The following is a 19,090-nucleotide window of genomic DNA, read 5'->3' as shown; positions in this document are numbered from 1 at the left end:
AGCAGTAGGTTGGTGGAGGCACATAGAACTGGATGTGTTGAGCTACTCCACAGTAGACAACCCTGAGCAGTTCAGTTGCTTAATCCACATCTACTATCCATTGATAACTAATTCTGAATTGTGTCTCCATCAGTAAGTCAGATTCAGCATTGGTGATCATAGAATCAAATACTTGATTAGGTACAAACTATCTGATTGATTTCTAAGCTTTAAGTACATGCTACCTCTATGCTACCCATATCTCCTGCATGCTGTATCTTGACAATACCTCTTCTCTCACTATGGCATGTGCCACTTTTCTCTCTCTGTGGGATGTTCCCCATCAGTATGACTATATGATTGTATACATTGCAAGGATGTCAGCAGCTAGAGGTGTTCTTAGCTGCAGTTTCTAACTTCCAAACAAAATTAGGTATTACTTAGTATTGAATGATAATTTAACTATTTTCTCTTCCAAGGGTAGGGCAAATCTGTGGTCCAATAGCCTGGTGGTTACACTACTGGGTTAACGGCTGGAGCTCTGATCTATTGACAGAGAAATAGGATTTTGAGTCCAATATGGTGGACATGAAATCCAAATGCAAGAAACTAATTAACTTTGAAAATACTGACAGTTAAAAATCTGAAGATGCTAGAAGTCTGAAACAGGAACAGAAAGTTCTGGAAGCATTCTGCAGAACAAGAAACAAAGTTAATTTGGATCAAAAACCTTAATCAAATAGGAAAGATAAAAAATATTGAAAATATTGGATTACTATGAAAATGGATGTGATTCACTGAAATGCTTCGGGGAAGAATTATCTTTCTTAAGTAGTTTGGCCCATGTGTGGCCCAGTTTTCACAGTTCTGGGTCAGGCAGGGGTAGGTAATAAATGTCAGTGATATCCAAATCCTGTGACTAAAAAACAGAAATTCAACAATCTTCTTCCAACACTGATATTCATTTTTGAAACGTATGCAGATCATTTGGTACTTTTGCAATGTGGAGAAGATAGTAAAGTACAGAAAAATCTTATCGTATGTGGTGGGCAGCTGGGTAGTTTATAAAATGGTGTATTTCATTCTCAATAATATCATGAATGTTGCCTCTCTACTCTGAGCAGTCATGGGCTGAAAATTGCCTGGAGTTGGGGGATTTGGTAAATTCTTAAGAAGACTTTGACAACATTTTTGAGTCCTTTCCTGTATCTAATTTGTTAATCTTTTCCCAAGATAGAGCTTGGAATAGAGCGTTTTGGAGTGTCATGCATGCAAATGATGTGGGATTCTTCTGATATAGCCAACTGGCAGTGATTAGAATCATGACAAAGTCTGCAGATGCTGGAAATCCAGAGCAATGCACACAAAACGCTGGAAGAATTCAGCAGATCAGGCAGCATCTCTGGAAAGGAATAAACCATCAATATTTTGGGCCGAGACCCTTTTTCAGGACTGGAAAGGAAGGGAGAAGATGACAGAATAAAAATGTGGATGGAGGGGAAGGAGGCTAGCTGGCGTCTTCCCCCTTCCTTCACAGTGTTGAAGAAGGGTCTCGGCCTGAAACATCGACTGTTTATTCTTTTCTATAGATGCTGCTTGTCCTGCTGAGTTCCCAACGTTTTGTTTGTGTTGGTTGAGAGTGATTAGAGTTGCCAGAGACACAGGCTCATCACAGAGAAAGGAGGCTGATGTTAGTTCACTTATCCTTTTAAGGAATCTAGGGAGACTTTGCAGAGGCAGCGTTGGTAATATTTTCAAATCGCTACTGGTCAAGTAACCGAGGTGCTGCACGGTCTTTGATTCACGTGAAGAATATTGTTAATTTGCACTTCACGGATTATTTACTTGCAAGATTCCTGATGCACAAAGCAAGAATGATATGCCTTTTATGTGATGTCTTTCACATTATCAAATTAACTCTTTAAAGCCAGTGAGGTACTTTTCACTGTTGTAATCAGGGAAGTATGCTGTCACTCATTACTGCACAACATCCAATAAATACCAATGAGTTAAATGACAAAACAATGTATTTTTAGTGAGCTAGCTGAGAGATAAATAACGACAGAATATAGACTTTCATTGTCCCTCTGTGGAGACAAACTGGGCCTCAGTCTCATCAGACAACACTGACTGCTTAAATCTTTTAATGTGTCTAGAAACTAGAACTGTAACCTTGTGAGTGAATGTACTAGTGCTGAGACATAGCTGATATGTTCACGGAATTTAAAACAATGTTGTAGTTAGATTTCTAGGAGTGCAGCTAACAGTTGAAAAAATACACCTAGACAAAACTATTTTAGTTCTTTATAAAAAGTAAGCTAACATATGGCTGGGAATACTCAGTATGTCATACTGCATCTGTGTTAAACAAAACAGAGGGAATGGTTCAAGTCAAAGACCTTGGTGCATCTGTAAATTAGGAAAATTAACTTCAGGGCTCAGGCAATTATGTTATGAAATAGGAAATTATACTGTATATTGAAGTCTTTGGAGTATTTAGAATATGAAGCATAGCACTGCTAATGTTTAAATACAGGAAGGTTCTGGAATCCGTTAATGTAATTTCTTCTCCAGAAATTAAAGGAAGTGCTGAGCATACTTGAGACCAGCTTCCTCCCCACCCACCCTTATCACACCTTCTTCTTGATAAAGCTGCCTTTAACTATCCACTGTTATAATATAACCTCTTCAGTTGCAGTACATTTTAATATTCAGCCTGTATTACTTTCATAATCACATTATAGTCTATCTCTGGTTCTGGACAAACTATTAACAGAATATCTGTTTGGGATTAGGCACATTGTTCCCACAGCTCTCTCCCAGTGAAACTGGTGAATCTCTCACTGGATGAAAATGGAAAAAAAATAATTAATCCTTCTTGAAAAACACCAGGTATATCCTAGGTCTGTGTGGAGGCTTAAAATCTGAGAATCCATGATCACATTAATGTATCATCTATCACTTGGTTCCTGCAACATAGGTTTCAGATTATAGGAAGAGTGAGCGTTGAATTAATCTTTTCCCTCTTACATGCTTTAACCTTCCACATTTCCAGCCAATTTTTGAATTAATTTATATGACTGCTCAGACTTTTGCCAGAATTTAACTCTAGTTAATTCCACTATTGAATCCAATGCAAGAGATAGAAGATCCTTCATAAATCTGAATTTTGCAGATAAAGTCAGTTCTACTCTGTTTTACAAAACGCTGTGTAAAGGAAATCTCCAGCATCCTGTTTTTATTACTTTGAGCATGTATCGGTGAACAAATTAAAGTTTGGCGGAGAGCACTGTTGCAGCCACAGTTCATTATGCTCACAGATAGAAGAGCAGGCATGATCCATTTGTATGGATTAAATCTGTGACTGATGGATTACCTCATGCATTGGTGAATTCCATTTGGAAAATGATAGAAGTACACTTTGATCATTTAAGGCAGTTTCAAATTGAGTGCACTGACTACTATAATCTCGTGGTTTAGCACCTGCAGTGCCAATGACCTTGGCCAGTGTTCGAAAATGTAAATCCACATCTTAATCACACTTTTTCTGTAGGAATTGTGATTTCTGTGTGAAAGAGGGATAAAAGACCTTGTTTTCATTCTGTTATGTTGACAATTCCTCAGTGTTCCAAAGCAAAAGATGTACTTTGAAATGTAATCACTGTGGTAATGCAGGAAAAAGGGTAGCCAATGAACTTCTGTATAGACAGTTATAATATTTCAGCAATCCTTTGTGTTGCTTATGAAGGAAATGTGAAATGAATCAGGATAACTCAGATTACTTCAGAAAAGTGGAGCTGAGGTAAAATGTCAGCCATAATCTTACTGAATGGTGGAGCAGGCATGAGAGCCTGAATGGCCCACTCTTGCTCCCACTTACGTTACTATGCATGTTCTTATTTGGACAGCACAGTGGCACAGCTAATAGTGCTGCTGCTTCACATGTTCAATCCCAACCTTGGTGCTGTGTGGAGTTTGCACATTTTCTCTGATTAAATGGGTTTCCTTGCATTCTCTAGTTTCCACACAGATGTGTGATTTCGTAAGTTGGCCCTAATATGTAGTTAAATGGTAGAATCTGGTGGGGTAATTGATGAAAACACAAGGAATGTAAGTTGTAGGGAAAATTAATGGGGAGTGGGATTGTTCACTGAACTAGCACTGAATTGATGGGCTAAAATGTCCTCCTGTGAACATACGGAAATATGTTTTTGACACAGGATGGATATTGACATAATGTTTATGACATATAATATGTGAAATGTATAAGGCAGGCTTAAAATCCATGAATGAGTCAGTTAAAGGGGGAGATAGCTACTCTAAGCTTAAGAACCCTTTACATTATCCTGAAGGGCAATTGAACTATCCAGTAATTTTGCTCTTTTTATCATTCATATCAGGGGTCAGTACTGCATCGCCTGCTTTACTGTTGGTGTTTAGGATACTCAATATTGTATCAGGCCCAGAGTCAATAACATGTAGCAGGTCATCTATTTGACAGCAGGAGGAGCCTGGCAACACAGCCAGATTGTCACCTGAGGGTAAAATTTACCCTTTGTGTATTTTGATGTTCCCCAGATTTGTAGTTCTGTGAGGATGACAGAAAGAGAACCATGTTGTTCCTTTTGATTTCTCTGACCTTGGGAGAAATCTGGGATTTACAACAAGCAGCCCATCTTCTGAAACGCAATTACCCTCTAAGTGACCTCAGGATGTGCCAAGCTTGTAAATGAGCTTAGGATGTGCCTTTTCACAGCTATTGCATTTTTATGGTCTTAAAGGAACAGGTTGTATTACAGTCACATCAAAATAATGCTTTCTTGTAACAATAATGTTCCTTTTCCAATAAAGCAATGTGTCTTCTGACCTATGCTAAACACATTTTTTAGCATCTTTTCTTCTCGCCATCTCTGCCTTATTGTTTTTCACTCCCTTTCCTTTCTTTATCTGGTTCTTTGGCATTTTGTTAGACCCCACCAGGGTGCAGTTTTTCCTTTTAATCTGAGGACATTTGTGGCTATGCTGACCGAGGGCCAATATTCCTACACCCAACTTGATTGTTGAGCGCTTCCTTCGGTTAACCTCCTTCATCTTACCCTGGAGCAAAGAACAAGGTTGGAGGAACTCAAAAGGTCAGGCAGGATCGGTAGTGGGAAATGGACAGTCAATGAAGACCCTTCATCTGGACTGAAAGTTAGAGGGGAGGTAACCAGTACAAAGAGGCAAAGGGAAGAGCTGGCAAGTGATAGGTGGATCTAAGTTAGGAAGGGCGATAGGCAGATAGGGAGGAAGAGTGGAAGTATTCACAGAGACTGGGAGGTATCAAATGTCTGCAGATGATAGAATCAGATAGGAAAGAAAGATGAAGCATGGATCCAAATAAGAGGGGTGGAGAGGGCACATGGGAACTGAAGGGGGAGCAAACTCATTAGGAGAAGTGTATGGGTGATAGTAAAGTGTAGGTGGAGAGGGGTAAAGAAACTAGGTGAAAAGAGGCTGGGTGGGATGGATGTTTGAGGAATTGGGTAGATCAGGGAGAGAGAGAAAAGCAACAGAGGAGGAGCAGGTTACCTGAAATTGGAAAATTCAGTGTTTGTGCTGTCGGATAGTGAACTAGCTAGGTGAAATATGGGAAGCTGTCCCTTTTTAATTTTCATTTAACCCCTCTCTGGCAGTGCAGGTGGTTGAGGACACACAAGTCTATGTTGGATTGCAGAGGGTAATTAAAATGGCTGGCAACCAGGAGCTCCAAATGGTGACTGGCAGACAGAGTGCAGGTGCTCGGCAAAGTGGAAGCCTACTCCACACTTGGTCTCTGGGTGAATCAATACATCAGGTCAATTAAAATTGTCCTTTATTAATTGTACTGTGGCTGAGACATGTCCTGGAAACTTAGTCCCAATGGATCTCAATTTTGAAAGCAGAGTTCAGTATCAAACCTCTACTACATTGTATGTTTAGCACAAGGACCTAAGGTAAAGTTCTCTCTCTAAATTGTATTTACATATCAGAGTAGAATGCAGGCCAAAGGAAAGAATCCAACACATGGTTTTAGTATGAATATGTTAACAGTCTCTCAGAATGAATTTTATTTAAATTGTGGGAAAATTAATTGTGTTGGATGAATTCCAGCATAATTTCCTTTAGAGTTGCCACTGACTTATCCCAATTCCGGGGATTGTGCCCATGTATCTTTTGGGATATATCCAAAAAAAGATTTAGGATGTATATTAATTTGACACTAGTCAACAAGAAACACTTTTAATTTGTTTACATGTAGAGGAGACAGTATAATTAATTGACATGTCTGTGAAGTACTGAAACATCAACAATCTTCAGTTTTTAACCATAACCATTTGTATCATTGGCCCAAAAGTTAATTGCAGCATCTTGGAGTGCATTCTGTTCTGAATTGTGACAACTTTCACATTATTTTTGAACCATGGATTTTACTCACTTCCGGCTTTTCAAAACTCACTGCAACTTTTGAAATTTGTTTCATGAAATATTTTGAGATTAAGTACACTTCCCTTAATTAAATTTCACCCCTTTGTTCCTTGTACAAGCAAATGGTAGGAAATGATCATGTTGAACATGATGTTAAAATTTAAATGTTGGTTTAATATCAAGATGTAAATATTTCATTTCGTGTAGACATTATTATGTGATCAACTGAAAAAACAGTATTGCTTATCACTATATACTGAATTCAAATGATTTGGAGACTAACACATCAATATAAATTAAGTAATTGAGGTTTTATGCCTATCCTGCAACTCTCATTGTCCACAATTAGTCTGCAAGAGAGAAAGGTGCCAATACGGCATGTCACGTTTACATTTTATGTCAGTCTTGGAAATATACAGCATTGTTAAGGGGTCTTTAACTCAGTGGCCACTTTCACTGCAGATGCATGAAGGAAAATGGGTTACTGTTCATAGGAATGGAGGTAGTTGGGGAGGAGGGACTGTAAGAATGTCTGTTTGAGTTGGGAAAATTGCTGGGGGAACAAAGGAAAATCAGGATTTAGAAGGGCAGGTTAGGTATCGGGCTGGGTTGGGCACTGGAGTCATGAATGGGTGTTGGGGGTCGTCTCAGGTCATGGATGAATCTGGATTGAGCTGGAGGTGTGGTGTTGCAACCAATGGGAGAATGAAGGGAAGTGAGCTTGGTGGTCTTTTTGAGGGTACGTTGTCAACAAGGAGAGAAATTCCCAGTGGAGGACTTGATGGACTGACACAGTATGAAAGAAACCTGTCACATGGGAGATTGGAGAGACAATCCAGAAGCAGCTTTGGATGCCGTTGAAACATGTAACCAATTGCAAAGTGACCTGAAAATATAATTTAGTTTTTGGCTGCTGAGAGGGAAGTCTGGTTCCATAATTTGGTGCTAAATTATATTTTAAGTAACTTTATAACTGGTTACACATTTCAACGCATTCAGAGCTGTCTCCCAATTGTCTTTTCAATCCTCCCATGCAGCAGATTTTTCCCCAGGTTTCTTTCATACTGTTGGTTTTCAATCACTTCATTGAAGCAGAGAATATTAATGGGATTCCTTGTGAACAACTACATTGTTGAAACAGGTCATTCAGCTGTTTAGATTTGTGCAGGGCCTTTCAACTTCATTACATCTCAGCCTATCACCATCTCCTTCAATTCCTTTCATACCCCAATCCTCACCCAGAATCAGAAATAGCTTTATTAGTGACCATCTTTCAACAATAACTGATAACTTTGGCAAACAAACTTACATTGAAACATCCAAGCCTGACATTTAGACAGTTTATCTTGTCCAACAAGCTGAAGTTCCTGCTTTAACAAGAAATCAATTGCTTTTGTAATTACTTCTGTTAAAGTTGACCACATTCTTATCCAGCCTTGGGAAAAGGGAATGAAGTGCTTGGTCTTTCCTGAAAATGAAAGCTGGGGATCATGCATTACTTTAATTATGATAGAGAGAGCTTTCAAAGCAGATCTTGCAGGGAGAGCAGAGACAACAGATGTAACTTGTGGTTATATTAAACATTGGGTTAAAGAGGAAATGTCCATGGCACCAACAATGCTCAAGAATTAATTAACTTTTCTTTAAAGTGCCTTATCTGATTCTAAAATTCTAAGCTGGCTATAATCTGCGCCAGTTTATCTAATAACTTTTTTATCCTAGCATGGTTACTTGCCACAAAACAGGACACAGTGCAGCCCTTCAGATCCGCATCTGCTCCTGGCAGAGCAATCCTACCTACTTCTCCACTATTTTCTACAATGTATTCTCTCTCTGTAGGCCAACCTGATAGATGTATATAAATTTCTGAGAGGCATAAAAAGAATAGACAGAGGTATTCTCCAAGGTGGAAATGTCAACTTCTCAAGGTTATAGATGTAAGGTAAGGGGGTTAAAGTCTAAAAGGGATGTGTAAGGCAAGAATTTTGCTAAGGGGGGTCGCAGAAGCAGATATGATAGCAACATTCAAGAGGCATTTGGAGAGACACATGAACAGGCAGCAAATAGAGATAGGTATCAAATACAGTCGGCCCTCCTTATCTGCGAGGGATTGGTTCCGGGACCCCTCGCGGATACCAAAATTCATGGATGCTCAAGTCCCTTATTCAACCTGTCTTGATGCAGTGGACCTTAGGACTCAGCAGAACCCCGGACCGTATTTAACCTGTCTCAGTGCGGTGGATATTAGGACCCGGCGCCGGAGCTCTGAATCCGCAGTGTTTCTGTTCACAAAAATAATCACGATCACGATTGAAAATAAAGTGGAAATAATAAAGTGATCGGCAAGAGGTGAAACACCATCAGTCATTGTAAAAGCGTTAGGCTACGTTGGCCAACGATCGGAACAATTTTAAAGGGTAAAGTGAGAAAGGCCCTGCCCCGATGAAAGCTACAATTATTACTAAGCAACGCAGTGGTTTAATTACAGTATTGGCTTTTGTGGTTTTGGGTTTTTGATCCTCCACATCAACCTGGCACGGTTGGACAGCGCGCTCGGAAGTGGTCTGTCACTGGATCAAACTCGGGAACTTGCCAAGCCCGGCGCTGAAACGTACGTTCTTAAGTGTTTTATATGCATAGAAAGATAAAATATATACTATATACTAAGAAAAACATTTGACTAACTGGCGCTAAATAATACCGGATGTACCTGCTCTGACTTACATAGTAGAGAACTTACGATTTTTTTTGATCCCGATCCGCGGTAACCTACGCACATCCTCCTGTATATTTTAAATCATCTCTAGATTACTTATAATACCTAATACAATGTAAATGCTGTGTAAAATAGTTGTTTTACTGCATTGTTTAGGGAATAATGATGAGAAAAGTCTGTACATGTTCGAACAACAAGTGCTAGAAGAGCACTTCCGGGTTTTCTCGATTTGCGGTTGGTTGAATTTGCGCAAGCGGAACTCGCGGATAAGGAGGGCTGACTGTATAGAGAAAGCAAATAGGATTAATTTAATTGGTATCATGATAAGTGCAGACATGATGGGACAAAGGGTTTGTTCTTGTGCTGTATAGTTCTGAGTTCTGTTTTAATTGAATTCCTTGCCCAAGCAAACTGCTTCCTGCATCCCAGGGCTATAAAACCTCAAAGGGCCTCTTTCACTCCAACCTTCTTTGTCAAGAACATCAGAAGAAGAGAATTTGATTAATGCATTTCTGTTCTATCTTTACTTAAACTTTTCCATGATATGTGGTTCTATGAAGACTCAACAATGGATGAAACTAAATAGAAATAATAGAATGGCCGAACAGCGTAAAACTGGAATGGATGGTTCCCCATACTATATAGAATTATGGTGTACTTCAAAGATACTGTGGAAAATCGGAAGATTTTGGAATAGACACATTAACAGCATTTTGAGCAGAGCCTCAGTGAGTACTGGCTGAATATATATCAGCTGGCGATGTGTCCCCGGTGACGTTGGTTTTATTCAGCAGTCACTAAGTGAATCGATCTAAATCCATGTGTACTGGCTTGGCAATATAAATTTCATACTCTGGACAAATTAAATTGAATAGGGTGCCTGAATTTGAAGGATTATATTGAATGGAGAACCTAAATCCATCTTGCGTCATGCATCACAAATAGGTTAGTGATGGATTATAAGTCAACAGTGAGAGCATTGTATCTGCCTCCTACACCACAGTGACTTTAAAATGATTCTAGATTTGAATGTTCTTTAGTCATACATTTTATCGTCATATTTGTCCATTAAGATACAATGTCCTAGAAATTCAATCATATTGCTCTGTTATATTTTAGGCAATTGAAAGTTAACATTACCCAGATAGAAATGTGACTACTACTGTTTCGAGTTGTTTTACATTACTCCCAGACGTTTGGCTGGCAACTTCCCACATGGAAATCATTGGGTAATGCACTTGGATCCCACTAAGATGTCCTCTTATTGATTCTTTGATGCCCCACAGAGCACTTGCCCTAAACCCAACTCCCAGCCTTTCCCACCCTACCCAAAGGTCCATGTCCTAAATTTCCATTCTGTCGACCGCTCTGATATACCAATTCAAGATACTTGCTGGTTACTCTTCCTGGACTCAGTCTATGTCAGTTGTCCCTTCTGGCAGTTATCTTTCAACCATGCCTGTCCCCATATCACCACTCTCCCAAAACCCATCTCCTGCGAGTTAGATATCATCAATTACTCCCATCTCCCTGTGAAGGATCTTCCCATATCTGCTGACCTAGTTCAATTTCACTCTTGTTGACTTCAATCCTGTGTTTCACATTTTTTTGAAAATTAACATGTGCAACATTTTGCAATAGCTCCCAAGCCTTGAGTGCCTCTGAAATTGCAGAGGGAAGCCCATGATTAATCTTCACTGAAGATGTGCTTTCTAAGTTATAGCAGTGGTGATTCCTGCAGTTTCTTATTTATGATTAATATGTCTGATTGGAGGGTATTGCTTGCACTGTATTAGAGTTTATCATTAAAATTCACATAGGTGTTAAAACATTGAAATCATTTAAGTGCTTCTGACTGATGCCCAGCTACATTGGAAAGTGACTTTGACACATACACTTATTGGCTAAAATGGCTATGTTGTCGTCTTGTAACTAAAATGTTTTGCATCCTTGACCAGAAATTAGGCATGAATTATCTTTGTTAGAACACTCGTGATCTAGATCTATGTTTATTACTATTCTACCAAACAGTCAATGTATTATGCATGAAGTATGAATGTTAAACTTGCAACAATAATTTAATAAATCATGTTTTTTAGACAACCTTACAGGTATTGAATTAAGATTTATTGTGGACATTCCTTGCGTGTGGCTTCAGAAAATGAAATGTCTGTACTCCAGAACTTAATATTTAATAAGGTTGTGATGGTTTTACGTCAATTTCTAATACATTTTAGTACTTTACATGGAAGCTTTGGAAAGATGAACATTTTAATTCTGACCATAGTGCTAGCAGAAATTCTTTGCCTCTTAATCTTTCATTGTTGTCTGCTGGATGTGAATAAAAGGGTTTCCAAAAGTCTGCTCCACAGACAAAATTACTGTCCTGGGCTTTATCTCATTTTTGTGCTTTGGCTATTTCAGCAGAGGTTGTCTTCAGTTTTCTACTGGGCTGTCCAATGTATTTTTCAGATGGAACAGATGCTATGCATTGGTCATGTGGTCACAAATTAAGAGGGCAATTTTAACACTTCCTGGCTGGAATCTAGTTGGTGTCTGAGAGCTTGCTCACTCCTTACCTGCCTTTTGATTTTCTAGAGAGCAAACTTCAATTTTTTTCCATGTATTGAATAATGTTCTATCCTTTTGGAAGTTACAGCTTCCGGTTGGGAGAGAGACGTGATGTGCTGTTGAAATGATATCACTTTTTTTTATTGAGAATAAAAATAGATGCTGAAAAAGCTGAACATTTTGATTGTTGCACAAGCCCTTCAGTAGGTTTCCAGTGAGGATCTGGGCTCTTCAGATCATCGTATCAGTCGTTCATGCAATCACTATTGGAAAAGATGAAAGCTTAGATCTTTATGTCTAGGCATTAGTGCTAAGTAAGCCTCATCATAGTAACAACACTTTGCACTCTGCTCTGGAGTTCAATTGATTAAATTCATATGCATACATTTCAGAGATAGAACACAACAGACTCATGCTACCATATAACATATTTAGCACTACATCTGAGTTTTAGGCTAAAAGTTGGAATTTATGGTTCTGTGGCTTATTATGCTTAAAACACAATGATTGGGTCATGCCTTCCCATTTTAGCTGTGTTATACAATCAATGCAGTATCGTTCACCAGCATGCCAGAACACTATTGAACAATTCTCCAAGAAGCAAACAAAGGATAGTTTTGTTTTGGCTGAGAATTAATATCTACAGCATGTCTATGGAAAGAATCCAATGTGGAAAATGCTCAACACAGTAAAACGCTGATCCCAGTGACACCCAAGTTCCTGCTTTCCTTATCATCCATGATGACAGTGGTTTTGTACTTGTTTTTCATCCACTGGGGTCTAGATCCCAAGCCACCTTTCAGCTCACCAGGACCCCAGTTCCTATGCTCTCTTTGAAACGACCACCACCCAATTTTCTGTGCTCCATTTAAATTTAGTGGGTTCACTGGAAAATGTGTGACACCCTGTAACATCTTAGCAAAGGAAATTTAAAGTATTAGGTATTAATCTATAATGTCTAAGCGGAGCTTCTTCAGAGAGTGTGGAACGCGTTGCCAGTGGCAGTGGTGGATCCGGCTTTGATTTCAACATTTACATGAAATTTGGATGTATGGGTGCAGATTAATGGGACTAGGCAGGATAATAGTTCTGCACAGACTAGATGGGCCAAAGGGCCTGTTTCTGTGATGTGGTGTTCTCTGACTCTATGACTAATTGTCCAAAAAACCTACCAATTCAGCACGACTAAAACCCTTGGCACTTTATTATATATTTGATCACCAGCTTAAATTCACCCTACAAAAATCTGTTAATGTGTATTTTTCTAGCTGTCTATTTTTGATAAAAGATAACAGATCAGAATAATAGTGTTTAAGTATTACTAGCAACATTTAATAACTGCAGTACTGTATATCTTGCCTGCACTACTCCCTTTTGTTGGTTTCTCATCAAGAAACAAGCTTATTGGAGAAAATAGAAGGAGAATGCTGATTAATTGTATTAAAAGCAAACTACTTTAGGGATGCTGCAAATTTAATCTTACTCCCAGCTCTGACCTCTGAACCTAATTGCAATATCTTAGCAAGCTATGTTACTGACAGAGAATCAATTGGATGCTTTAGGGGCATTATTTTAAATTGAAGCTGAGGTTGTATGAAAGAGAACAGTATATGGAACATTTCCCTCTATTCTAGTAGCATTGTTCCCTGGAATGAAGCAGGTCTGGCAAGGTTGAATTAGAAATTACAAATATACTGTATATATCTCAAGCTATTAATTCTAATGACAGGAAGTATTTTGAAATGAATTGATGCAAAGAATAAAAATAATTTCCTTCTAAGGAACGATTGTGGATCAGCCAGGATGGGATGGAGCCAAACATATCGGGAAGATATAAGGGTTAGTCACTCTTTGGCCAACACTGAGTTGGCCGACCTCAACAGCAGTGGCAATGAAGGACCTGTAGTTGCCATTACTGTGCCAGAGGCTCAAGTGTCGGGAATCAGCAACTTATTGAAATATTTCAAGTTGTTTAGCTTAGTGGAAATAAGCCAGATCTTGCTATGCTACCTTCTATAACTGAATTGCCTGTTAAAGGTTCCAGTTAACACAGCAATTATTCCTATGGAACTTCACCCTAGCAAGATTCAGCACAATGCTGGATAGGTTACACATACAGTAAGTTTCCATGCTACTACAGTGATGATCCCAGCTGTTGTGAGGCTGAACCCTGTTTGATTAACTGGAGGAAGTCACTTATTCCATTCTTTATCTCCACTTTTATAAATATAAAAGGTTTATAATACTTGCCCTGGCATATCAATTAAACAATGAAAAATAAATGCTGAAGTACAACCCTTGACTCTAAGTTCATGGTTGCAAAAGTAATCTTCAATTCAAAACCCAGTCATGTCTCTAAAGGGAGTATGCTTGTATTTAAGCATAATGAATATTTTATGGTATGTGTTTAATAAAGGGTAAACCAGCTGTTAATCTCCCCTATGTAACATCAGACCATGGTTCAGAGACCATTCGGGTATCATAAACATACAACTACTCTGTAGTCTAAGATTCTTGTAAATTGTGATGTGTACGAAGTGAGTTAATAAGTGGTGTACTGGGTACAAAATCACTTGCATGTGTGTGAGTATTTATCTTAAATGATACAGATAGAGGCCATCAGGTGAATGCTGGCTCCCAAGAGAGCAATCCTATCAGTTCCATTGCCCCCTGGGTATATTCATGCAACACTGCTACTTCGCTCTCCCACATGCCCATCTACTCCCCTTTGACTCTTTTGCCACTCACCCTCATCAAGCAGTAATTTGTAGTAGCCAGGTAACACACCAGCATTTCTAATGGGTATAGGAAGGAACCCAACAAAAGCTTGTGTGACTGCAGGGAAAACCTGTAAACACACACAGGCAGCACCCAAGATCCAGATTAATCTTGGACCCTTGCAACTGTGAGGCAGTTACATCATCTGAGTTTGTCACTGCTCCACCCATGATTTCAATTAAATTTAATTTAAAACACCAGTGAAGAGTTTCATACCATAAGATTTTTTAAAATTTGTTTTCTGGAATGCTCTAAATGTTCTAAAATAATGCAGAGCTTGAATCTTATAGATTCAAGAGCAAGTATTGTAGGGACCTGACAAAGCCACTTAATGGAAATATTTGTATACAAGTGCATGATTCTGAACACATTGACAGGAAGTGCAGTCATAGTACATGGCAGGTCCTTCTTTAATATTCTTTAGTCTGGCCTCTGCCAGTCTTACCTGGGATTTATATTTGTGTAATAGCTTAAGAAATTCACTGAGGCGCATCCCAACATGTTTCAAAATCGATGCATGACTTTGGAATAAATGAGTTTTCAGTAAGAAATTAATCAAAAATGTCAGGGAGGAAGGAAAAGCACAGGAGTGGTTTCTGCACTAGTGAGAAAGCAATAATAGAACACAATAAGGATAATGTTGGAAAATTGTATATTTTAAAACTATTATTTTAATACAGATGTTGAGAAAGAGTTGGGGATGTCTGAAGTGTTTAAAAACCATCACAAGTTTGGTGAAAATGTTAAGACTGAATCCTTGTGTCTATTGTTGGGACTTTGAGGTTGTTCAGCTGTTCTCTTCACAACTATCATTACTTTTGAAATGTTGTTTTCTCTTTAAGAATCTAATATACTGATTGGTAATTGAAATGAGTAAATCTAATTGCAATTTTCAACCTAAGGATCAAATGTAAGAAATTGCTTTTTATTTCTTGTTTCGCAAATATGTTACAGATGTAAAAGCAATGTTCCTTTTTAGCTAAGGTGATAGCTCCATTGTAATAAAAAAGCCAACATTTTTATGTTTTGATACTTATCACAATGGTGTCAAAGCTGAATTGGATAGGGTTGTTGTTCTTGTTCGTTGGAGCTAATTTGTTAATGCACTCAATGCAAATTTCCAAAATTACTTTTATTTTTTAAAAAATCTCTTTAAAGACAACATACAAAAAAATAGAATGTATAACACAACAACAATCTAGTTTAGATTTGTCTGCATTATAAGTAATTAAAAAAAAAGAGGCAAAAGTGAATGCAGCGAAAGGTCACAACATAAGTTCTGTATGTCAGTTTTGTACCTTACTTCCATTTTTAACCTGAAGAAATACTTTAATGTCTTGTTTATTGTATTGTACACACTGTTTCTCACAACTGCTTGAAGCAGTTGCTAAGACATCATTGGTGCAATTCATAATGTTTGAGAGACACACATTTTCTATCCCATGTCCATTTTCCTCTACCTCCTGCCCATCGCACCTCCATTGCACTGTCCTGACGTCAAACCCCAGGTGTGTACACAAGTTAAATGGAGCCATAAAATTTACAGCACAGAATAAAATGGTTCAACCCATCAGGCTAAAGAAATTTGAAGCTTTTCTTTGGAAAATCACTGGTGCATTTATAAATATGATCACCATTTTTTTCATTTTATATTTTATTTTCAAATGGATGGATATAGTTTTGTAATTGCTCCATGCAACTTTATAAGAGGGCATTTCCACTGGTGTATTCAAAATTACCTCCCTCACCAATGCTGCCCATATTCACAAAGTTCAAAGTTAAATTTATTATCAGAGGACATTCATGTCACCACATACAACCCTGAGATTCTTTTTCCTATGGGCATACGTAGCAAACCTAGAGAACAGTCACCGTAAACAGGACCAATGGACAACAAACTGCAAATGCAAATATAAATAAATAGCAATAAATAACGAGAGCATGAAATAACAAATTGAAGAGCCCTTAAAGTGAGACATCGGCTATGGGAACACCAGAAGTAGAATGAGTATAGTTATCTTCCTTTGCTCAAGAGCCTGATGGTTGAGGGGTAGTAACTGTTCTTGAACCTGGTGGTGTGAGACCTGAGGCACTTATACCCAACTCCGAGATACCTTGTGGCATAAATTAATACTCTAAGATTTGTACCTCAGCAAACTGTCCATATTTGGATTTTCATTAACTATGAGCACTGCACTTTCTGTTAATGGTTAACTGTGACAATTCCTCATAATTTCCAGTGTTAATGTTAGCCAAATGTAGTTACAGTGTGATTACATTCATTCAAAGTCAGATGTCAGAACGTGTGTTTATGCTGAATTGGTATTTGTTGGGCATGGCTTCCCAAACATGTTTGTTCAAAGAAACTCATTATGTTTTAATTAATTTAAGGGGTATTATTATTGAAACTTCTGGATAATAAATTCCAACAAATGACCTAGAAACCTCAAAATTGTAATAACATCTCAGAGTTAATTAGTGTAGCCTTTGAAATCCATGCATCATTTTTGCAGTATGGAATAGACTCTTTAAAAGGCTAGGTAAAATCTGACCAATCAGTTTTAAATATTACAGGGGAATTTACTATCAGGTCAAACATTGTTCTGTAGTTCATATTCTTAGGTTTTGTGTGAAATCTGATTACAAAGATTGGTATCTTGACGTATACAGTTAAATGCAAATAGCAGTTGTGGGCAATTGGTACTCATGTGCCATTGTTGAATGGGGATTTACTCACATAGGGAATTGTGCACAATATTTGGCTCCCAACCGCCTTTGACCACCCATTGCTTTTGAAGCAAGTTAGTATTGCCAGGGCTACCTAGTAAGTCTGCCTCCTTTTGCAAGAGGTGGAGTCCCTTGGAGTACTGGACAGGAATTAATAGCATGATAATATCATTCATAAATGATCTTACGCTACAGGTTGAGGACTCTAATCATGGCTGAAGTTGGAGAATGTGCATCCACTAACCCAACAGCTAAAAAATGTTATATGTTTCAATCTGTGTAGCAAAGTACTTTTTGCTGAAGAGAGATTATTAGCCTTGGCTTCCGTATAGCACTAACTGAATTTTGAATCTGAGGAAAATGTGAGAGAAAATTGCACCCCAAAGCTAACAGCTTCAAATAACAGTTTGTAAAAATAAAACATTTGTCAGAATTGAGTTTTACTTACTAGAACCAGAACTAGCAGTATGGAGGGGGGTTGATCCCTCGTAACAAGGACTTGTCTTGCTGGGTCTCTTTATATAAAGTTGAATATGCCTGGTTTTATCATTTCAGAGAAGTGGCCTATCCATCTCCCTTTCTTTCTCTTTCCTCTTTTTCTCCCTCTCCCTCTTGCCCTTCTCTTTCTCTTTCTCTCTCTCTCTCTTTCTCTCTCACTCATTCTGTTTCTCTGTCGCTCTCTGTCTTTCTGTCTGTCCGTTTCTCACTCTCTCTTATTCTCTCTGCCTGTCCCTCTCTGTCTCTCTCTCTTGCTTTTCTCCTTCCCTCTTGCCTCTCTCTCTCTCCATCACTCTTTCTCTTGCCATCACCTTTCCTTCTCACTATTCTCTCTTCCCCACATTTGTGATCCAGCTGCAGTTACAACATTGCTGACAAATAGCTCTGAATGTCTCTTGCCTCCCTAAAATTGCACAAGTAGCAATAACTTTTTGTGCCACCCTCTTGATCCCATGCTCATCTCAGTCTGTTTTTGTGACCTTTTCCTTTGGTCAGGTTGCTGGTTGGTGCACCCCAGGCAGCAGGTCTCGAAGATCAATTGGCAAACCGCACAGGAGCTTTATTCTACTGCCCAGTTACGGCATTGCAGGATGACTGTGAACGAGCTCTGTTTGAAAAACCAAGTAAGACTCCATACATGTTAAGATCGTTGTATGTCTGTAAGGAATCAAGCCAATTAAAGTTATTAACCATTTTTGGGGAACGATGCGACCACAGAGATAAATTCAAAGATTTCTGTGGAAGAGCATAAGCCCTTCCCAGAAAGTGAAGTAAGCAGTGACCAGTTGCTTGTTTGTCATGCTTCACTACAAAGAAATCAGAAGAAAATTGTTTAACAGGAGTAATGGAGCAACAATTAAGAATAGACAATAGACAATAGACAATAGGTGCAGAAGTAGACCATTTGGCCCCTCGAGTCTGCACCGCCATTCTGAGATTATGGCTTATCATTCACTATCAATACCCAGTCCCTGCCTTGTCCCCATATCCCTTGATTCCCCTATCCATCAGATATCTATCTAGCTCCTTCTTGAAAGCATCCAGAGAATTGGCCTCCACCGTCTTCCGAGGCAGTGCATTCCACACCTCCACAACTCTCTGGGAGAAGAAGCTCTTCCTCAACTCTGTTTTAAATAACTGACCTCTTATTCTCAATCCATGCCCTCTGGAATAAAAGTAGTATTGGAGCAAAGGCTATTTTCAATGTAAAGAATGGCGAAAATAGGTGGAGGGGCTAATCTGATAGGATCATCTGTGTGACACGATTTCCAATTTTGGGTTGCGTTTTTGATTCTGACCCTCACTTTTGTCTCAATAAAATAAGATTTACACAAGTCTATTTGAAATTCAACTTACTGTCACTAAGCAGAATAT

The 19,090-nt window shown here is 38.6% G+C and overlaps 1 protein-coding gene across 1 annotated transcript in view; it reads left to right on the top strand.

Moving 5' to 3' along the window:
* The window catches only part of LOC132384941 (integrin alpha-3-like), a 141,008-nt gene that overhangs the window by 41,424 nt on the left and 80,494 nt on the right, over window positions 1-19,090 (top strand). Inside the window, exon 2 of the mRNA XM_059956598.1 lies at window positions 18,212-18,339. Within this exon, the coding sequence (XP_059812581.1) occupies window positions 18,212-18,339 (128 nt within the window). The remainder of the gene's footprint in view (window positions 1-18,211; window positions 18,340-19,090) is intronic.

The sequence above is a fragment of the Hypanus sabinus genome, chromosome X1, assembly GCF_030144855.1.
Source record: "Hypanus sabinus isolate sHypSab1 chromosome X1, sHypSab1.hap1, whole genome shotgun sequence".
Lineage (NCBI taxonomy): Eukaryota > Metazoa > Chordata > Chondrichthyes > Myliobatiformes > Dasyatidae > Hypanus > Hypanus sabinus.
Note: the sequence above shows the minus strand (reverse complement) of the source record. Positions and strands in the feature narration are given on the sequence as shown.